The sequence below is a fragment of the Entelurus aequoreus genome, linkage group LG04, assembly GCF_033978785.1.
Source record: "Entelurus aequoreus isolate RoL-2023_Sb linkage group LG04, RoL_Eaeq_v1.1, whole genome shotgun sequence".
NCBI classification, from domain to species: domain Eukaryota; kingdom Metazoa; phylum Chordata; class Actinopteri; order Syngnathiformes; family Syngnathidae; genus Entelurus; species Entelurus aequoreus.
Window position 1 is genome coordinate 57,333,865 of NC_084734.1, and position 22,008 is coordinate 57,355,872.

The 22,008-nt window shown below is 40.1% G+C and overlaps 1 protein-coding gene across 1 annotated transcript in view; it reads left to right on the forward strand.

Moving 5' to 3' along the window:
• The first annotated feature begins 3,730 nt into the window (after window positions 1-3,730).
• Window positions 3,731-22,008, forward strand: part of hspa9 (heat shock protein 9) — a 28,454-nt gene continuing 10,176 nt past the window's right edge. Inside the window, exons 1-7 of the mRNA XM_062045335.1 lie at window positions 3,731-4,025; window positions 10,845-10,903; window positions 12,047-12,134; window positions 14,628-14,809; window positions 15,481-15,605; window positions 15,674-15,747; window positions 18,104-18,210. Of these exons, the coding sequence (XP_061901319.1) occupies window positions 3,945-4,025; window positions 10,845-10,903; window positions 12,047-12,134; window positions 14,628-14,809; window positions 15,481-15,605; window positions 15,674-15,747; window positions 18,104-18,210 (716 nt within the window). The 5' untranslated portion in view covers window positions 3,731-3,944. The remainder of the gene's footprint in view (window positions 4,026-10,844; window positions 10,904-12,046; window positions 12,135-14,627; window positions 14,810-15,480; window positions 15,606-15,673; window positions 15,748-18,103; window positions 18,211-22,008) is intronic.

The window sequence follows — 22,008 nt, forward strand, 5'->3', positions numbered from 1 at the left end:
ATTTTTATTTGAACAAACAAATACATTTTATTTGTTTGTTCAAACAAATAAACATGTAATGTAATAACATGTTAGTCGATTAACTGGATTGGAAGTGCTTTATTTTATTTAATAAAATAAAGCACTTCCAATCCAGTTAATCGACTAACAACACGTTGAGCAATTTAAACATCAAAACAAATCAAACACAATCAACATACAAAAATAAACAGAAAATACAAGTAAAACTGATAGAGATTGTACAAAATAAAAGAGGCTAAAAAAACTAACTGGGGTTATCTAAAATTAATTACATTTATCCAAAACAAGACAATAACTTAGGGCTCTCCTATCTTGATTGATTGAGATTTTTATTAGTAGGTTGCACAGTGAAGTACATATTCCGTACAATTGACCACTAAATGGTAACACCCGAATAAGTTTTTCAACTTGTTTAAGTCGGGGTCCACTTAAATTGATTCATGATACAGATATATACTATCATATATACTATCATCATAATACAGTCATCACGAAAGATAATCACATTGAATTATTTACATTATTTACAATCAGGGGTGTGGAGGGAGGGTGGGGGGTGGGGGGGGGGATATGGACATCAAGTAGTGGACATAGAGAGAGAGAGATCAGAAGGCATAAGAAAAAGAAAAAGTATCTGCATTTGATTGTTTACATTTGATTATTAGCAATCCGGGGAGGGTGTTAGTTTAGGGTTGTAGCTGCCTGGAGGTGAACTTTTATTGCGGTTTTGAAGGAGGATAGAGATGCCCTTTCTTTTATACCTGTTGGGAGCGCATTCCACATTGATGTGGCATAGAAAGAGAATGAGTTAAGACCTTTGTTAGTTCGGAATCTGGGTTTAACGTGGTTAGTGGAGCACCCCCTGGTGTTGTGGTTATGGCGGTCATTTACGTTAAGGAAGTAGTTTGACATGTACTTCGGTATCAGGGAGGTGTAGCGGATTTTATAGACTAGGCTCAGTGCAAGTTGTTTAACTCTGTCCTCCACCTTGAGCCAGCCCACTTTAGAGAAGTGGGTAGGAGTGAGGTGGGATCTGGGGTGGAGGTCTAGAAGTAACCTGACTAGCTTGTTCTGAGATGTTTGGAGTTTAGATTTGAGGGTTTTGGAGGTGCTAGGGTACCAGGAGGTTCATGCGTAATCGAAAAAGGGTTGAACGAGAGTTCCCGCCAGAATCCTCAAGGTGCTTTTGTTGACCAGAGAGGAAATTCTGTAGAGAAATCTCGTTCGTTCATTACACATGTTTCAAGTTTTAACTAATATTTTAAAATTCTAAATCCAATGAGAAGAATGCATGTCACTTAAAAATGTGTTTTATTTATAATTGTTTTTTTTTTAATATTAACAACTATTTCTATGTGGCTGCATTTTGCAAATATGCCTCTTGGCTCCTTCCAAAATAAGTTTCTTTCTTTCTTTCGTTTATTTCGAACATGAACACACTTACAGTATAATACATCACACAATTTCATATCATTTCACTTTACATCATGTCCGAAAAGGAGTAGGAAGAAGCAAAGCTTATTTAATTCTACCCCTTTCCCACTTCAGAGCGTTTACAAATATATAGAATCATTTACTGACCTTTTTATATAATAAAACAACATCTGTGAATTAGTATACACAACAGTTTTGTAATATGTAATTAATTAATTCAGTCATTATTAACATACTGAGATGAAGAATATCTTATTTTCAATAAGGTTGAAAGTATTTCTCATAATTCTTCTTCTTTGTACTTTGTAAGCACTATTATTTTGAACAACCTCTTAAACTGGATCATATCAGTACAATGTTTTACTTCTTTACCTAATCCATTCCATAATTTAATTCCACATACTGATATGCTAAAGTTTCTAAGTGTTGTACGTGCATACAAATGTTTAAAATTATTTTTTACTCTAAAGTTATATTTCTCCTCTTTAGTTGAGAAGAATTGTTGTACATTCTTTGGTAGCAGGTTATAGATTGCTTTGTACATCATTTTAGCTGTTTGTAATTTTACCAAATCACCGACCTTTAATATAAAATCGATTTTGAATCGAATCGTGACCCCAAGAATCGATATTGAATCAAATCGTGGGACACCCAAAGATTCACAGCCCTATTCCGTACAATTGACCACTAAATGGTAACACCCGAATAAGTTTTTCAACTTGTTTAAGTCGGGGTCAGATCTTTTTTGTAACACAGTTAGCGAATGTAACGCACATTTGTAGTTATCTCCCCATATTTTTACACAATAACTCAGATATGGTAACACTAGCGAGCAGCAGAGAATATGAAGTGATTTTTGGCCCAGGACGTATTTTGCTTTATTCATTATTGAAATCTTTTTTGCCACCTTATGTTGTATGTTTTGTGTATGAGATTTCCCGTTCATTTGATCATCTATTAATACTCCCAAAAATCTTGTTTCTTTTACCCTTTCAATGTCTACTACGTCTATTTGTATTTGTGTATGATGCTCTTTTCTACTGTTACCAAATAGCATTACTTTAGCTTTACTGAGATTTAGGGCTGTGAATCTTTGGGTGTCCCACGATTCGATTCAATATTGATTCTTGGGGTCACGATTCGATTCAAAATCGTTTTTTTTTTCAATTCAACACAATTCTCTATTCAAAAACAAATTTTTCCTGATTCAAAACGATTCTCTATTCATTCAATACATAGGATTTCAGCAGGATCTACCCCAGTCTGCTGACATGCAAGCAGGGTAGATTTTTGTAAAAACTTTTTATAATTGTAAAGGACAATGTTTTATCAACTGATTGTAACAATGTAAATTTGTTTTAACTATTAAATGAACCAAAAATATGACTTATTTTATCTTTGTGAAAATATTGGACACAGTGTGTTGTCAAGCTTTTGAGATGCGATGCAAGTGTAAGCCACTGTGACACTATTGTTCTTTTTTTTATTTTTATAAATGTCTAATGATAATGTCAATGAGGGATTTTTAATCACTGCTATGTTGAAATTGTAACTAATATTGATACTGTTGTTGATAATATTCATTTTTGTTTCACTACTTTTGGTTTGTTCTGTGTCGTGTTTGTGTCTCCTCTCAATTGCTCTGTTTATTGCAGTTCTGAGTGTTGCTGGGTCGGGTTTGGTTTTGGAATTGGATTGCATTGTTATGGTATTGCTGTGTATTGTTTTGTTGGATTGATTAAAAATAAATAAATAAAAAAATTGAAAAAAAAATTGATTTTTTAAAAATGAGAATCGATTCTGAATCGCACAACGTGAGAATCGCGATTCGAATTCGAATCGATTTTTCCCACACCCCTACTGAGATTCAAAGATAGTCTGTTTTTGTCAAGCCATCTTTTTAATTTGTTCATTTCTTCTGTTTACTGTTACATTCCAAAAATAAATTATTATATGTTAACATTACAAACAAAGCAGTTGTTAACCGTAAGTGTCCCCCCTCTAAAATGCATCCCTGATGTAACACAAGGGAAACCGTCAGAGTACTCCTTACATCATGACCTTCACATTGCCACAACGTGTAGGTGCCCAGTTCTAATCCTAATCATAAACACCGTTAAAATAACGCAAGTTGTTAATACATTTTCTTTCAAAACATTTAAACTATATTATAAACTCAAAATGAATGCAACATTTTGTTTCTTCTTTTAAAAACCTTGTTTGCCTTCCCTAAACTGTAAAGCAAGAGTCAGGCACTGCGTGTGCAACCTATTTCAGGGGTCCTTCGGTGCTGCATGGTGTAACATGTGTGGATCATTCCAGAAGCAGCGTCGCACTTTATCTGCTGTCCAACTCCGGGGAGCTTCGCCGCACTCAAGTCTTAATTCCAACCTCGGACTCGCTATCTGAGACATTCGAAGCACGGATTGGTTCCTGACTTCAAGATAATTCCACTCGTTTGATTAGATTCTATTAGCCGAGCTGTCAGAATGTTAAGCTTTGCGAGCAGCGTTTCAAGGACTCTCTGGACAAACAACGGTACACGGAATGTGTCGTCCCGGCTCACAAAGGTTGGTTTGTCGCACATTTAAATGAAATAAATAATTCTCATATGCTAAGTTTACACGTTTGTCACACATATAAAGGAGCATGCGTCATTGTCGTACGAGCACACGGGGTGGTAGCGGTTAGCTTGTAGCTAACATAATCAGTCGTGACATGCTACGCAATTTCTCTAGCGCTGTCACGTGACTTTTGGAAGAAATACAGGAGATTTGTCTTCATGAAGTTCGCTTGTACTAAAGGTGAAATGAAACCAATTCATGTTTTGAGTACGGCTTTCTTCGAATGAGCTAGCAATTTAAATGCTAACGCATGACAATTTAATGTGTTGCGTAGTCGCCTAATAAATGGACTTGTGTGCCCTAACTATGTGGCACGTGTGTGATGGGGTTTCTTCACAAGGGTGTCGTTGATGTGACCTTCAATCTGATGTCCTTCCCCCTCAATGCTGCTACATAACTCAGATGTGTCATGATTCTGCTCACGTCTTCATTGTATGTTTTATCCTAACACTGAACATCAAATGCATGCTTTCTGATAATGTTTCACTTCATAAATTTATTTTGAACTCAACAATCAATACATTTCCTTTATTTAACTAGGTAAAGACTCATTGAGATTAAAATCTCTTTTTCAAGAGCGACTCCTGCTTCCTCCCACCTCCAAAAACATGCATCTGGGGATAGGTTTATTGCAGGGGTGGGCAATTAATTTTTACCGGGGGCCGCATGAGCAACCCGAGCACTGCTGGAGGGCCACATCGACAATATTTCCATTAAATTTTGCTCAATATTATTTTTGATATATACCGTAAGATAAATAATAATAATAATAATAATAATAATACTTTCATTTAACCTAACTTAACTTTATACCAAAAGCACTGCTTTGGAAATCATTTGTACCCCTTTCAGAGATCACATTTAGTTCCCCTTAAACATCCTCATGTTGCACAATGAAATGTAAGCATAGGATGAAGTGTGCATTCCTGTAACTTTCTCTAGTAACAGCATTCCATGATTAATATCAATAAATTAACATTAATAATAAATGACAGTAAAATAAGCACACGTATGACTGAGGAGTCATAGTGTAACTTTGTGTGGTTTTTGAGTTGTCCAACTTTTTGTGTGGCCATAAACGCACCAGTGGTTTAGTGGTATGCGTGTTGGTGACAGATGACAAGTTGGTTTTGGCCTGGTTTGCACGGCAGAAAATGACTAGTTTTTCGAGATAGAATTGTTTTACTCATGTTTTTGGTGTGGTTATGGCCAAATATAAACAGTTTTGCTCAATAAAGTGATCGATATAATTCCTGTCCTCGAAGCATCTCGATAGACGTTACAATAATTGAACGGTGTTCAATTGAACGGTGTTGACGAACACCGTTAGGGCCGCAAGTTGTCACTGTCACTCAAAGTTGCATTGCAAAATTACACAGAATAAATGTGTTTATTTTGTTTAGACTTCAGATGGGGTTGATTTGGTGCGCGGCATATATTTGCTGTGCGCAGAGGACGCTTGAGCAGTGCCAAATTGCGCAGGCGCGCACCTTAGAGAGAACATGTCTTGTTGAAAACATGCCATTCGTCATCAACCTTTCTCTTTTTAGCGTCTCGGGTGTAAACCGTGCATCACTTGTCGCTGTGCACCTTCACTCACAGTTTACACACGGACATACGCCCATAAATAACACTTTTCAAAATAAAAGCAGCACAGTTGTATTGCGCGCACGACATAGATGTTTTTTAATCTTGATTTTGTAATTTGTGATTGGCCTCACGCGGGCCGGACAGGGACGCACAAAGGGCCGGATGTGGCCCGCGGGCCGCAGAATGCCCAGGTCTGGTTTATTGGCAACACTAAATTGGCCCTAGTGTGTGAGAATGTTGTCTGTCTATCTGTGTTGGCCCTGCGATGAGGTGGCGACTTGTCCAGAGTGTACCCCGCCTTCCGCCCGAATGCAGCTGATAGGCTCCAGCACCCCCCGTGACCCCAAAAGGGACAAGCAGTAGAAAATGGATGGATGGACCTGACAAAGAGGGCGGCACAAACTGTTACAATAATAATTACAACAAGACAATACAACAGAACAACAGCAGTCATACCACAACAGGTCAAAAATAATTTAAAACGAAGTAATTACATTTAAAAGCAAGTACATTTCCCAAGAGAACTGGTTTCTCGATCTTTTAAAGGCCTACTGAAATGAATTTTTTTTATTTAAACGGGGATAGCAGATCCATTCTATGTGTCATACTTGGTCATTTCGTGATATTGCCATATTTTTGCTGAAAGGATTTAGTAGAGAACATCAACGATAAAGTTCGCAACTTTTGGTCGCTGATAAAAAAAGCCTTGCCTGTACCGGAAGTAGCACTACGTCGCAGGTTGAAGGGCTCCTCACATTTCCCCATTGTTTACACCAGCAGCAAGAGCGATTCGGACAGAGAAAGCGACGATTACCCCATTAATTTGAGCGAGGATGAAAGATTCGTGGATGAGGAACGTGAGAGTGAAGGCCTACAGTGCAGTGCAGGACGTATCTTTTTTCACTCTGACCGTAACTTAGGTAAAAGGGCTCATTGGATTCCACACTTTCTCCTTTTTCTATTGTGGATCACAGACTTGTATTTTAAACCACCTCGGATACTATATCCTCTTGAAAATGAGAGTCGAGAACGCGAAATGGACATTCACAGTGACTTTTATCTCCACGACAATACATCGGTGAAGCATTTTAGCTACGGAGCTAACGTGATAGCATCGTGCTTAAATGCAGATAGAAACAAAAGAAATAAGCCCCTGACTGTAAGGATAGACAGCAGATCAACAATACTACTATCCGGAGACACCGAACCAAACACTGGACCTGTAACTACACGGTTAATGCTGTGCCGCCTGTCGAAGCCTAGCAATGCTGTTGCTAACGATGCCATTGAAGCTAACTTAGCTACGGGACCTCGTCAGAGCTATGATAAAAACATTAGCGCTCCACCTACGCCAGCCTTCATCTGCTCAACACCCGTGCTCACCTGCGTTCCAGCGATCGACGGCGCGACGAAGGACTTCACCCGATCATCGATGCGGTCGGCGGCTAGCGTCGGATAGCGCGTCTGCTATCCTCAAAGTCCTCCTGATTGTGTTGCTGCAACCAGCCGCTAATACACCGATCCCACCTACAGCTTTCTTCTTTGCAGTCTCCATTGTTCATTAAACAAATTGCAAAAGATTCACCAACACAGATGTCCAGAATACTGTGGAATTTTGCGATGAAAACAGAGCTGTTCTTATTGTGATACAATGTGTCCGAATACTTCCGTTTCAACCATTGACGTCACGCGCAAACGTCATCATACATAAACGTTTTCAACCGGAAGTTCCCCGGGAAATTTAAAATTGCACTTTATAAGTTAACCCGGCCGTATTGGCATGTGTTGCAATGTTAAGATTTCATCATTGGTATATAAACTATCAGACTGCGTGGTCGGTAGTAGTGGGTTTCAGTAAGCCTTTAAAAGGGACTTAAACTCCCCCAAGGTGATCAATTCTGATAGCCTCAGATCTTTCTGGTTGTCAGAATCAGAATAGTTTTTATTGCCATTGTTTGAGAACGGGTTCACAAACTAGGAATTTTACCGCAATCGTGCAACATAAAGCACATATACAACAGAATAGAATTCTGTGTTATATAGAATAGAACATTCCATGACCAGGGAGCAGCATAACTTAATTTTTTTTTTTCCAAGTTCTGTGTTGGCTCTAGGAACCAACATGTGGAGGATATCCTGTGAGTGTAGGCTGTAATGACAACAAACCAAATATACTCCTACCGAGGGTTGCACGATTTTGAGAAAAAACCTAATTGTGATTTTTCTCTCCAAAATACCGTATTTTCCGATCTATAAGGCGCCCCGTGTTATTAGCCGCACGTTTAATGAACGGAATATTTCAAAACTTTGTTTACCTATTAGCCGCCCCGTGCTATTAGCCGCACCTACGCTACGCTAAAGGGAATGTCAACAAAACAGTCAGGTCAGTCAAACTTTAATAATATATTACAAACCAGCGTTCTAACAACTCTGTTCACTCCCAAAATGTAATGTACAAATGTGCAATCACAAAAATAGTAACACTCAAAATAGTGCAGAGCAATAGCAACATCAATAACTCAACGTTGCTCATACGTTAGTGTCACACAACACACAAAATAAACATTTAAAGCTCACTTTCTGAAGTTATTACTCATCCACAAATCCCTCGAATTATTCTTCTTCGGTGTGCTTCACTTGTTTTTTGACACCATCTGTGATGTGGACGCGCATGCAGTCGTAGATCAACAGGGACGGCGCTGCGTGAAAAAAGTCACCCGGTGTCTTCGCGTAAACGTCTATCAACCACTCACTCATCTTTTCTTCATCCATCCATCCCTTCGAGATAGCTTTTATGATGACGCCGGCTGGAAAGTTCTCTTTTGGCAAGGTCTTCCTTTTGAATATCACCGTGGGTGGAAGTTTCTGGCCGTTAGCATGGCAAGCTAGAACCACAGTAGGACGACTTCTCATTCCCTGTGGTGCGAATATTCACCGTACGTGTTCCCGTTGTATCCACAGTGCGGTTCACATGAATATCAAAAGTCAGTGGAACCTTGTACGCGTGTCTCTTAGTAGGAGACATTTTGTGGACATTTACAGAAACACAAAAATGAAATGAAACGTAATATCCGCGCGCTTCTTCTTCTACGGGGGCGGGTGCTCACCTTGGCGGTTGCTTACAGTAGAAGAAGAAGCGCTTCCTCTTCTATGGGGGCGGTTGCTTACCGTAGAAGAAGAAGCGCTTCCTCTTTTACGGGGAAAAAAGATGGCGGCTGTTTACCGTAGTTGCGAGACCTAAACTTTATGAAAATAAATATTAATATTAATCCATATATAAGGCGCACCGGGTTATTAGCCGCACTGTCTGCTTTTGAGAAAAATTGTGGTTTTTAGGTGCGGCTTATGGTGCGGAAAATACGGTAACTTGATATTTTTATATATTGTAGATAAAAATGGATACAACTGCAAAATAACTAGTGATGGAAGACATATTGCTTTTAGACTGTCAGTCAACTTATTTTTTGTCTCAAGGTGTATTAATTATATTTATATAGCGCTTTTCTCTAGAGATTCAAAGCACTTTACATGAAACCCATTATCTACATCTTAAAGCTACATTTAAACCAGTGTTGGTGGCACTGGGAGCAGGTGAATAAAGTGAATTGCCCAAGGACACAACGGCAGTGACTAAGATGCCGGAAGCGGAGATCGAACCTGGAACCCGCAACTTTGCTGGCACGGACGCTTTGCCAGCCGAACCATGCCCCCCCACCCAGAAGTGTGACACATAATGTATTTAAAATTTTCTTTCAAAAAGTCAAACAAAATGGTCTTTCTTAGATTTATTTGCGAAGGTCGAGCATCTCGAAAGGCACAGTTCATATCCATAGCAGGTATGAAAAGGAAAAGACCCAACTTGACAGATGTCATTCTTTTGTGTCACTCTCACATTATTAACCGTATCTACTTGGCATCCATTGCACCTGTCGCCCATTGGTTTGAGTTTTTTTCTTGCCCTGATGTGGGATCTGAGCTGAGGATGTCGTTGTAGCTTGTGCAGCCCTTTGAGACACTTGTGATTGAGGGCTGTATAAATAAACTTTAATTGATTGATTAAATGATTGATACAATACAAACGGGACAGAGTAACCTTTAACTAGAAAGAGGTTCCGCAGCCTCCGAAGCAGAACCTCCAGGTTCTGTAACAGCTTCTTCCCTCAGGCCGTAACACATCATAACTATCCCCTCAATTCCCCCCAAAATGGATTAACTCGCTGGAATAAAAAGACAATGTAACATACATCCATAAACGCGGATGCATATGAAAAAGTGCAATATATTTATCTGTACAGTAATCTATTTATTTATATATGCACCTTATTGCTTTTTTATCCTGCACTACCATGAGCTAATGCAACGAAATTTCATTATTTTCTGTACTGTAAAGTTCAAATTTGAATGACAATAAAAAGGAAGTTTAGTCTAGTCTTAACTGAAGTAATGACTGAACAACCTTCAAAGACTAAAGCATTGTACATTCGTACATGAATGTGTGTATATATGTATATCACACACATACATCATGCTGTTAAACCGAATGTATGTATTTATGTATGTATATACATATTTATGTATATATGCATACAGCTACATAGGCTCCAGCGACCCCGAAGGGAATAAGCGGTAGAAAATGGATGGATGGATGGATGGTCATAAAATGTGTTGTGATCTTCATCGAAGCCACAGCAATAAACAAACACAGTCTGCTTAAACTAATAACGCACAAAAAATTATAGGTTTTCATCTTCTTATTGAACACATTTGGTGACCACGGTGGTGTGGGGGAAGCCACACTTGCACCCTTTTTGTACCTGGTATGAATAGTGTTTCTCACCTTCAAAGTGCTGGTACTCACAACTATCTTTAGGCCCATTGTAGCTTTTTTTGCAGTTGTTCTGCCCCACAAAAAGCAAATAAACTGAGTTATTAACACTTTTTTGAACTCGATTCTGCTGAATGTTACGCAGGCAAACTGATAAGTTGTTTGGATGTACAATAATCGAGATTGCTTCCAAAAACCATGGTGAAATTTTGGTGAAAATGTTTCTCTACCCAAAACATACGGAAAGTGTGGTATCTTTCGCTGTAATGTTTTTAATGTGTTTTTTTCCCCACTATAAAGGAGCTATTGTCCTCACAGGTCTTGGTAACGTGATTGTGATCTGTCCACAGGCTTGCTGGAGCGACCTCCAGTCTGACGTTCACAGAGCCTTGTCCAGAAGACACTATGCGTAAGTATCTTTGTGTCAATCCATGAAAAGCACAGTTGCTATTAGGGCAGGTGTCATGGCTAATTTCCCAAATCATTTGAATTCAATTCCAACCTTTCATTTTCGAGCACTTGTCCCTTTCATAAAGGTATAAAAAAATGAATCACGATTTAATCCGATCTACACTTAAATATTTTCAAAATACAAATGTACTTTGTTTTTCTCTTCCCCATAAACACTGGACATTTGGTTCTTACTCTAAAGTCTCAAAGGTGCTGATTTGAAAAAGATATTACGTGAAAAAGTCTAATTGTATTGCAAAATTAAATCTCTGCAAATTGCACTCATCTTATGTTTAAGTGCAAAATATTAACAATAAATGTGTAGGCTATTTTAATGTGAGTCTTTTTTTATTAGAAAAGTGAGAAAGGGCGCAGCGTACAGCAATTTTGTAGTGAAAGCAAATGGTGTGCGCTTGGTTTTTCTGGCGCACTTGACACTGCTGTGAGTTGGAGATGAATATGTACACAAAAGTACATCCCAGGCACAGCTGCTGTCCTTTCTTCAACAGTGATCTAACAAAACTCTGTAGCGGCAGCCCGCCTCCGTAGCCCTCACTCCCTCTCCTCTGTTGCAAGTCTCGAGTTGTATGTTGTAATATGTAAATGTGCGTTGCTATGGAGTTTTTTCCCACTCCAGACTGGGCCCCCTTAGTAGCCCCGTCTTTTTTTTTTGACTCATCCTGCCCCAGCATCTACTTTTTTCACATCTTTTACGCGGCGCATGGTGGCAACCCATCAGTGTTCTTGTTCTATAAACCTGTACACTGTTTGTCTAATCTTGAACGGGTTCGTGCTGAAAACAAAATGTTTTTCTACTTGTGCAATGACAATAAAGATCATACCATAACATAAAAATAGAATGAAAATAACAGTTTTAGTCAGATGTTAATGTTGCATGATTGTAGGTATGCTTTGGCACGTGCAGCCATAAATCTTTGCCAACAAAATTCGCAATGGTTTTTATTATATTATGTAAAGTCCCTCACTTATTTTCTGTACAAAACAATTAACTCATTTTGAAATGTTTTTTCTGTTTTGTGTAAGCAGGGCCTGATTCACGGTATACCATATTTCCGTTAAGTAATAACTGTTCCTTTTGTAGGTCAGAAGCTGTCAAGGGTGCGGTCGTTGGAATTGACCTGGGAACCACCAACTCGTGTGTTGCTGTCATGGAGGGTAAACAAGCAAAGGTGACAACTCAATGTGTCATTTATATTATGTTACAATTAGGAATGTCATGGTATGAACATTTCTTATCGGGGTTTTACTGCGGTATTTAAACATTTGCTCAACATTTTTAAAAAGTACTTATACTGAAATCTTTTAACCAGGTTATTATTTAAAAGAAAAAAAAACACATTTAAAAATATTTCCTTTTGTTGAAAAAACATTATGGTGGATAAGAACACTGTTTCATGTACCTCAAGTAGAAATTGAATGTGCATATGAAAGCAGCTCAAGCATTATAAACAAAGTAACAGGCCTGGACAATTAATCAATTTTGTCGATTTCAATTATGTCTTGTCACGATCATGAAAATATAATAAGCGGGAAAAACAACGATTAATGGGCCGTGCAATGTGCGTGCAAAGAACGGAGCTTGTGACTGTGAAACGGATAAGGAGCGAATGAGTGAAAAAAAGAGTGTCTACTAGAAGTTTAAGATCTCACCATGGTTGCTATTTTTATTTGACACAGCGCTAGTATGCATAATCAAACTCAATAGAAAAAGTAAGGCAGATGATTTCCGGGTTCACGTAACTGCGGACAGAGTTACATAATTGGCAGATAAAATGGAATCCGCTGATAAAAGCATAGTAATATCAGGGAAATTGACATAAATGTAAGGGAAATGTTGTCATTGTTAGGTGAAGAGACATTTATTTGAGAAAATAATCAGCCTGTTAACGCTCATTTATCCCTGACACACTCAAACGCTAGCCGTCCTGATCTAAACAATGTGGAGACAGCCACTTGAAACAGCTCTAATGTACGAAGCTAAAACTAGCAGAAACAATCCATACACCTACAACACATTTCATCCGCTTGTGTTGTTGTAACGACAGCATCGATGTTACAATAATCTACAAACAATAGTCGCAACTTGATAGGCTCACTTTTTTATTTTTTTTAAATAAAATAAATTTAACAGCCTCAAGTCGCCTCTTTACTCAAGCTGAGAACAGCACAGCACATGTCCCCCCTTCACAATTGTCTGACTGCGCTAACAAAATAAAGGTTTCAAAAAAGTACCTTACACAAGCAAAATGTACCTATTAATAAATTTGCTTTGACCTAAAAATACTGGTCAAAATTGTCCAAAGATGTATTGCACCAAAAATGTGAGGACTTTTGCATTTAAATAACAAACATTTTATTTGACACAAAAAGCACACACTCTATGGTGGTAAAATAAGTGTAAAAAATGGAATTAAAAACAATCTGGAAAAACTGAATTTTGTTTTTTATTTAGCTATTGTTTTTTAAAATTTTTCATTATTGCTGTTATTTTACTTGTTGTGGTTTATTCCTTACTAATTTATATTCAGGTTTTTTTAAACTACAGTTAAAGTTGAGTTATGGTTGTACAATAAATACCCATGTTTTTTAATGAATAATCGTGTAATTAATCGTGATTACATTATCAATCAAAATAATCGTGATTATTATTTTTGCCATAACCCTTCAGCCCTAGAAAGTAATATGGCAGAAACAAAATAATAAACATAAGATAAATTAATGTGAACATTTTGCAAGATGGCACATTATAGACATAAGAGATAAACAAATAAAAACAAATGTAAGATATTTGCAAGATGGCACCTGATGGCCATAAGACATAACTGCACTTTTTGTCCATACAGCTAAAAATAGTATTCATATATGATATCTAGTCTTACACAGGGCTGCACGATTATGGTCAAAATAATAATCCTGATTATTTTTTATCAATATTGAAATCATGATTATTAATCGTTATGTTATGTAAAACAGTATTAGGGTGTGAACGTGACGCCATCATGTAATTTGTAATGTCTAATAAAAAGGCTATAGATAAGCGTTATCAATATATTTAAAGACAAATATTTGTTTTTGTCCATTAATAGTATCAACTTGTCATCTTTTTCTCATTACATGATACCTTTATCTCTATTTTTTACACTTGGAGAGGTATTTTTAAAAGTTATGAATATTGACATATACATGCAGTATCAGGACAGATCCATTAAGAGTTTGAGCAGAAATGTCACCACATTTATTAGGCTGCTGCAACTCCGTATTCAGGAAATAAGCAGTGTTGCCTAAACTACATTAATAAATGACAGTTTTTCAATATATAAAGTTTTTAAACGGTATTACAAACCGTCTGGCATTTCATTATATCATTTACTGTTGCATCCCTAGTTACAATATATAAAGTCATTTTATTTGCTGAGTACAAGTTGCTGTTCATCTTACATAGGCAAGTCGGGGGCTAATTTAAGCGATACTTTTCATATTTCTGACTACTTTTCAAACCAGCCGCTAATTACTTTTGGCTTTGCGGGGAGGATTTGATACAAGACTTTCCTAGTGTGCTGGCATTGCTGCATGGTACAGGAACATAGCCTGTGTCTATTGTCATTTATCCAGGTTATTGTATTATCAGGGCCTTGAATCCATCTATTGATTTGGTTTTGCAGGTGTTGGAAAACACAGAGGGAGCCAGAACGACTCCTTCAGTTGTAGCCTTTTCTGGTGATGGAGAGCGTCTAGTTGGCATTCCGGCTAAACGCCAGGCCGTCATCAATCCTCAGAACACACTGTACGCCACAAAGAGGCTAATCGGCCGTCGCTTTGATGATCCAGAAGTCCAGAAAGACATGTGAGTGAGGGGGTTTGGTATACATTCAAGCAAAATCTGAATGCAACAATTAACAGTGTGGGCTAGCGGTGTCTGAAAATAGTCAGTATCTGGTATGACCACCATTTGCCTCGCACTGTATATCGTATGCGTCGATCCAAAGCCTTGAAAACATGTTACACCGGTGGCGTGTGGTGAGGATGCTGGACACGCAAGACCTTGGATGTTTTTTAGCTTCCAGGTATCGTGTACAGATACTTGCAACATAGGGCATTTCATTACCCCACTGCAGCAAGAGGTCATGCGTTACCATGCTGTAATATAGGGCTGTGCGTTACCTCATGTTGCAGCATGATATTGTACAGCCCCATGCTGCAACATAAGGTGAGGGCCTTGGATGAATGGGTTTCCGGATCTGGTCATGGTATTACTGTGCTATCAAAATGTAATCAATAAAATGTATTTGTATACTTTGTCCATAACACACCTGCTCATACCATAAATCCAAGAGTATGCCTAGTGCGCTCTCCCTCACCACTTGCAAAAAGACAGTGGCGTTGCGCTATGTGACTAATAATTGCACTTTCTAGAGTGGCCTATTTTTAAAAATCACAATTGTGCACTAACATAATGAAAACATGTTGCGAGATTTAATTATTGTCATGATGAAAGATCACAATGTTTTTCAACAGGAAGAACGTGCCCTACAAGATTGTGCGTGCTTCCAATGGTGATGCCTGGGTGGAGGCTCATGGAAAAATGTACTCACCCAGCCAAGTTGGTGCCTTCGTCTTGATAAAGATGAAGGAGGCTGCAGGTATGACGAGTGCGTGTGTGTGTTAGACAGACACAAATGTTGACATTGTGCTGATTTGTGTTCTGCAGAGAACTACCTGGGAACTAAAGTGAAGAATGCTGTAGTCACAGTGCCGGCTTACTTCAACGACTCTCAGAGACAGGTATACAATACCTGTAAAAAGTATTAATCCAATTTTAATGTTCATTGCTTTTTTAAAAAATTAAATCATGGTCATTGTTTGATATTTTGACAAGAATTTGCTAAATGAACTTCTTTTCAAGTAAAATACAAAACTCGTTTTACAAACTGGTGTCATGCAATCAAAAAATATGTAAAGTAAATGACTGCATAAGAATTTACCCTTACTGGTCAGTATTTAGTGCATCACAACACAAAGTTTGTGGATATGTCTCAATCAAATTAATAGTAGTTTATTGGAATGGCAGTGGGGGTAGTTGAATAGAAATAAGTATTTCTTACATTTTACATGTTGTCTTGACTTCATATACAATTTGTATTGCCAGTCAGCTGAAGACTGGACAAGGACTTTAAGGTCTTTTCATCCAGGTCTAACTTATGTATTGTTTTGACGTAATACAAACCCCGTTTCCATATGAGTTGGGAAATTGTGTTAGATGTAAATGTAAACGGAATACAATAATTTGCAAATCATTTTCAACCCATATTCAGTTGAATATGCTACAAAGACAACATATTTGATGTTCAAACTGATAAACATTTTTTTTTTTGCAAATCATTAACTTTAGAATTTGATGCCAGCAACACGTGACAAAGAAGTTGGGAAAGGTGGCAATAAATACTGATAAAGTTGAGGAATGCTCATCAAACACTTATTTGGAACATCCCACAGGTGAACAGGCAAATTGGAAACAGGTGGGTGCCATGATTGGGTATAAAAGTAGATTCCATGAAATGCTCAGTCATTCACAAACAAGGATGGGGCGAGGGTCACCACTTGTCAACAAATGCGTGAGCAAATTCTTGAACAGTTTAAGAATAACCTTTCTCAACCAGCTATTGCAAGGAATTTAGGGATTTCACCATCTACGGTCCGTAATATCATCAAAGGTTTCAGAGAATCTGGAGAAATCACTGCACGTAAGCAGCTAGGCCGTGACCTTCGATCCCTCAGGCTGAACTGCATCAACAAGCGACATCAGTGTGTAAAGGATATCACCACATGGACTCAGGAACACTTCAGAAACCCACTGTCAGTAACTACAGTTGGTCACTACATCTGTAAGTGCAAATTAAAACTCTCCTATGCAAGGCGAAAACCGTTTATCAACAACACCCAGAAACACCCGTCGGCTTCGCTGGGCCTGAGCTCATCTAAGATGGACTGATACAAAGTGGAAAAGTGTTCTGTGGTCTAACGAGTCCACATTTCAAATTGTTTTTGGAAACTGTGGACGTCGTGTCCTCCGGACCAAAGAGGAAAAGAACCATCCGGATTGTTATAGGCGCAAAGTTGAAAAGCCAGCATCTGTGATGGTATGGGGGTGTATTAGTGCCCAAGACATGGGTAACTTACACATCTGTGAAGGCGCCATTAATGCTGAAAGGTACATACAGGTTTTGGAGCAACATATGTTGCCATCCAAGCAACGTTACCATGGACGCCTCTGCTTATTTCAGCAAGACAATGCCAAGCCACATGTTACATCAACGTGGCTTCATAATAAAAGAGTGCGGGTACTAGACTGGCCTGCCTGTAGTCCAGACCTGTCTCCCATTGAAAATGTGTGGCGCATTATGAAGCCTAAAATACCACAACGGAGACCCCCGGACTGTTGAACAACTTAAGCTGTACATCAAGTGGGCTCTGTACCGAGGATGTCGTTGTGGCTTGTACAGCCCTTTGAGACACTTGTGATTTAGGGCTATATAAATAAACATTGATTGATTGATCAAGCAAGAATGGGAAAGAATTCCACCTGAGAAGCTTAAAAAATGTGTCTCCTCAGTTCCCAAATGTTTACTGAGTGTTGTTAAAAGGAAAGACCATGTAACACAGTGGTGAACATGCCCTTTCCCAACTACTTTGGCACGTGTTGCAGCCATGAAATTCTAAGTTAATTATTTGCAAAAAAAAAAAAAAAAGTTTGAGTTTTTTTTTTATTTTTTATTTTTATAATGTCCTGCCCAGCTTCTCGGGCAAATCATATAGCAGATGTAGATGCCCATATCGGCTGTTCAGATTTACTTTACAAAAGAGAAGAAAAGTTTGAGTTTGAACATCAAATATGTTGTCTTTGTAGTGCATTCAATTGAATATGGGTTGAAAAGGATTTGCAAATCATTGTATTCCGTTTATATTTACATCTAACACAATTTCCCAACTCGTATGGAAACGGGGTTTGTACAATCAACATAGTCAAACTGTTTGACATTCTAGCAGATAACATGCGCGTTTTAATAATGTATTGTTTTTTACTTGTTTTGTTGTTGTTTATAAACCTAGTCCTTTAATTTCTCTATCATTTTGAATTCAGGCAACCAAAGATGCTGGTCAAATTTCTGGTTTGAACGTGTTGCGTGTGATAAATGAGCCCACGGCCGCTGCCCTGGCCTATGGCCTGGACAAAACCCAGGATAAGATGTGAGTAAAAATGTTTTAACTTTGTGGCATCAGTTCCTATTCTTGTTGAAATACTTAAATATTTACTCTTTTTTTTCCCACAAAACACCATCAGTACAGGGTCTCTGTACAATTTAGGAAAATATATTGCTAAAATAAGTGATGCAATATTTTAATCAGATTTGTTCTATATGTGGCGCAATGGTTATCAGTGTTTTATACCGCATTGTTCGGACTATAAGGCGCACTTAAAATCCTTTAATTTTCTCAAAAATGGACAATGCGCCTTATAACCTGGTGCGCCCAATGTACAGAATTCCTGTTGTGCTTACCGACTTCGAAGCTATTTTATTTGGTACATGGTGTAATAAGTGTGACCAGAAGATGGCAGTCACACAAGAGATACGTGTAGACTGCAAGATGACACTAGTAAACAGCACAAAAACTTTAAATGTTCAATTGAGAATATTTAACATTACACACTGCGCTCAAAAATCTAACCATGTTTTAGTACACCTTTGGTAAGCTGTGAAGCCGCACCGCTTGTTGGGTTGTCGGAGCATTATGGCTACCGTAGTTGTGTGTGTGTGTGTGTGTCAGTCATACATGGGGAAGACTCAATTACGGAGGCGGGAGAAGGCTACACTTTCTTCTGGAAGGGTCATCCAAAAGGCTCCCGTCGTCTACATGGAGTGGGTTTTGTCGCCAGGACAAGCCTTCTTCACAATATCCCACAATCTCCAGTGGGTATAAGCGAAAGGCTCATGACGTGGCGTGTACCACTCACCAAAAATCGCCATGTCGCCCTTATCAGCGCCTACGCCCCAACCCTGGATGCAGACCTTGAGAGCAAGGACACATTCTATGCCTCACTAAACTCCGCCATTGAGGAAACGCCTCCCACCGACAAGCTCATACTCCTCGGGGATTTTAACGCGAGGGTGGGCTCTGACTGTGGGCTCTGGACCGGAACACTTGGTCAGCACGGGGTTGGTAGGCTTAATGATAATGGGCTTCGCCTCCTTACACTCTGCTCTGAACATCAGTTGATCATCACCAACACCCTGTTCCAGCTCAAGGATAAATTCAAGACCTCCTGGCAACATCCTCGCTCCAAACAGTGGCACCTCCTCGACTATATTATCACCCGTCGTAGAGACAGGAAGGAGGTCCTAATCTCCAGAGCGATGCGTAGAGCGGACTGCTGGACTGACCATCGAATGATTAAAGCCAAATTTCAGATGGAAGTCCGCCCCCAACTGAAGAAAACATCACGAAACAAGAGACTCAATTGTGAAGCACTCAAATCCAAGCACTCTGTAGACCAGCTCAGAGCACAGCTTGCAGAACATTTGTCTGCAATCCCTAAAGCCCACCTGGACCCTGACATCAACACCTGCTGGCACTCCCTAAGAACTGCCATCCATCAGGCAACAGAGGAGTCCCTTGGGTACACCAGGCGTAAACATCAGGACTGGTTTGACAACAGTGCACCGGATATCCATAAACTTCTCCAGGCAAAACACAAAGCCCATGCTGCTTACCTGGCCAACCCACAATCCATCACACTAAAGACTCGACTCTCCTCCATAAGAGCCGAAGTCCAGCGTACCCTCGAGAGCCATGGAAAATGACTGGTGGATCAAGAAAGCCAGCGAGATACAACTTTATGCTGACACAAACAATTCCCATGGATTTTATGATGCCGTCAAATCCATATATGGTCCACAGAGAAAAAACATAACCCCAGTCAGATCGGCTGACGGAGTCACCCTCTATAAGGACACACCCCAGATCCTAAATAGATGGGCTGAACATTTCAACACTCTCCTTAACTCCGAAAATCCCTCTGACCAGGACATTTTCACCAATTTCCCAACCACTCCCCCTGTCGACCACCTGGACTCCCCGCCTACCTTTTGTTGAGGTCCTAAAAGCCACCAAGGGCCTAAAAAACAACAAAAGCCCAGGCCATGACGGTATCCCAGCTGAGGTGCTGAAGTTTGGTGGCTATCTCCTCACCCGCCGGCTTCACCAATTGATTGATTCCATCTGGTCCTCTGAAGCCGTCCCCCAGGAATGGAAAGATGCTGTTATAATAACCATCTTTAAGAGGAAAGGTGACAAAGCCGACTGTGGAAACAGCAGAGGAATTTCCCTGCTCTCGGTTGCTGGGAAAGTTCTTGCCCGGGTCATGCACTCTCGTTTAGTTACTCACATCTCTGAAAACATCCTGCCTGAATCACAGTGTGGATTCAGAAGAGATTGCAGTACTACTGACATGATCTTTGTAGCCAGGCAGGTACAAGAAAAGTGCCGGGAACACCACCAGGATCTGTACATCGCCTTCATCGACCTGTCCAAGGCATTTGACACTGTAAACCGGAATCTCCTCTGGGACTTACTGGGAAGGCTGGGGATTCCGCCAAAGTTCCTCAACATCCTGAGACAACTACACGATAGAATGCGAGCCTCTGTCCGCATTGGAGGCCAGCAATCCCCCTCTTTTAATGTGAAAGTCGGGGTCAGGCAGGGATGTGTCCTAGCCCCTGTCATATTCAACCTCTTTCCCTCAGCAGTCACCCTCCTCACACACAAAGCTCTGGGAACCACAGATGGCATCCACATACAGTTCCGGCTGGACGGCAGTCTCTTCAACATCCGGCGCCTCCAGGCCTTCACTAAAATTACAAAACAACAGATCCTAGAACTTCAGTATGCTGACGATTGTGCTCTTCTTGCCCACACGCCAGAATCTCTACAACGTGCACTTAACGTGGTCTCATCCACATACAGTGCCCTAGGACTCAAGGTCAACATTTCAAAAACACAGATCATTGCGCAACACTCTACCCACCAGTCAGAAGTGCCTGTCTTCAACATTGATGGTCAGCAGCTCACCATCGTTCCACATTTCACCTACCTCGGAAGTGTCCTGTCCCCCACCTGTAACATCGATAATGACATCCAGGTCCGTGTTGGTTTAGCGTCTGCTGCCTTCGGTAGGCTCAAAACCAGGGTCTTCCTGAACCGAAACCTGATAGTTTCCACCAAAGCAGCTGTTTACAAAGCAGTTTGTCTGTCCACACTGCTATACGGCTCGGAAGCCTGGACCCCTTACCAAAGGCACGTCAGAATCCTGGAGAGATACCACATCCGCTGCCTGCAACGGATCCTGGGTCTGACCTGGGAGGACAGAGTCCCACATGTGGATATTTATGACCGGACCCAAACACCCAGCATCCAAGTGTTCCTTGCGCAAAGACATTGCACTGGGTGGGGCATGTAATCCGCATGCCCGCCCAGAGGCTCCCCCGACAGATCCTCTACGGCCAACTACAGGAAGGCTGTAGGTCTCCTGGGGGTCAGCGGAAACGCTACAAGGACCACATAAAAACCCTCTTGAAGCGCTGTGCTATCCAGCCTTCCGCACTGGAAGTCTTGGCTGCTGATCGCCACACCTGGCGCAACTGCAGTCACGCCGGCATTGCTCATCTCCAGGAGCAGACCACTGAGAGGAGAAAACAACAACGTTTACAGCGACATCAGCGCGCTGCAGGGGCCTCCCTCTCAAGCGTGGACTACATCTGCCCCACATGTGGCAAACCATGCGGGTCGCGCATTGGCCTACACAGCCACATGCAATGGCATATACAAAACCCCCCTCAATAACCCATTACTGGAGCAACGTCATCATCGTAATCGATGGACAGCCAAAGAGAGAAGAGAGTGTGTGTGTGTGTGAACTGAAAAATGGCACCTATTAGCAGACATATTCAAAACCAACTTTTCTTACACATCAGCAGGTACCAGAAGGTA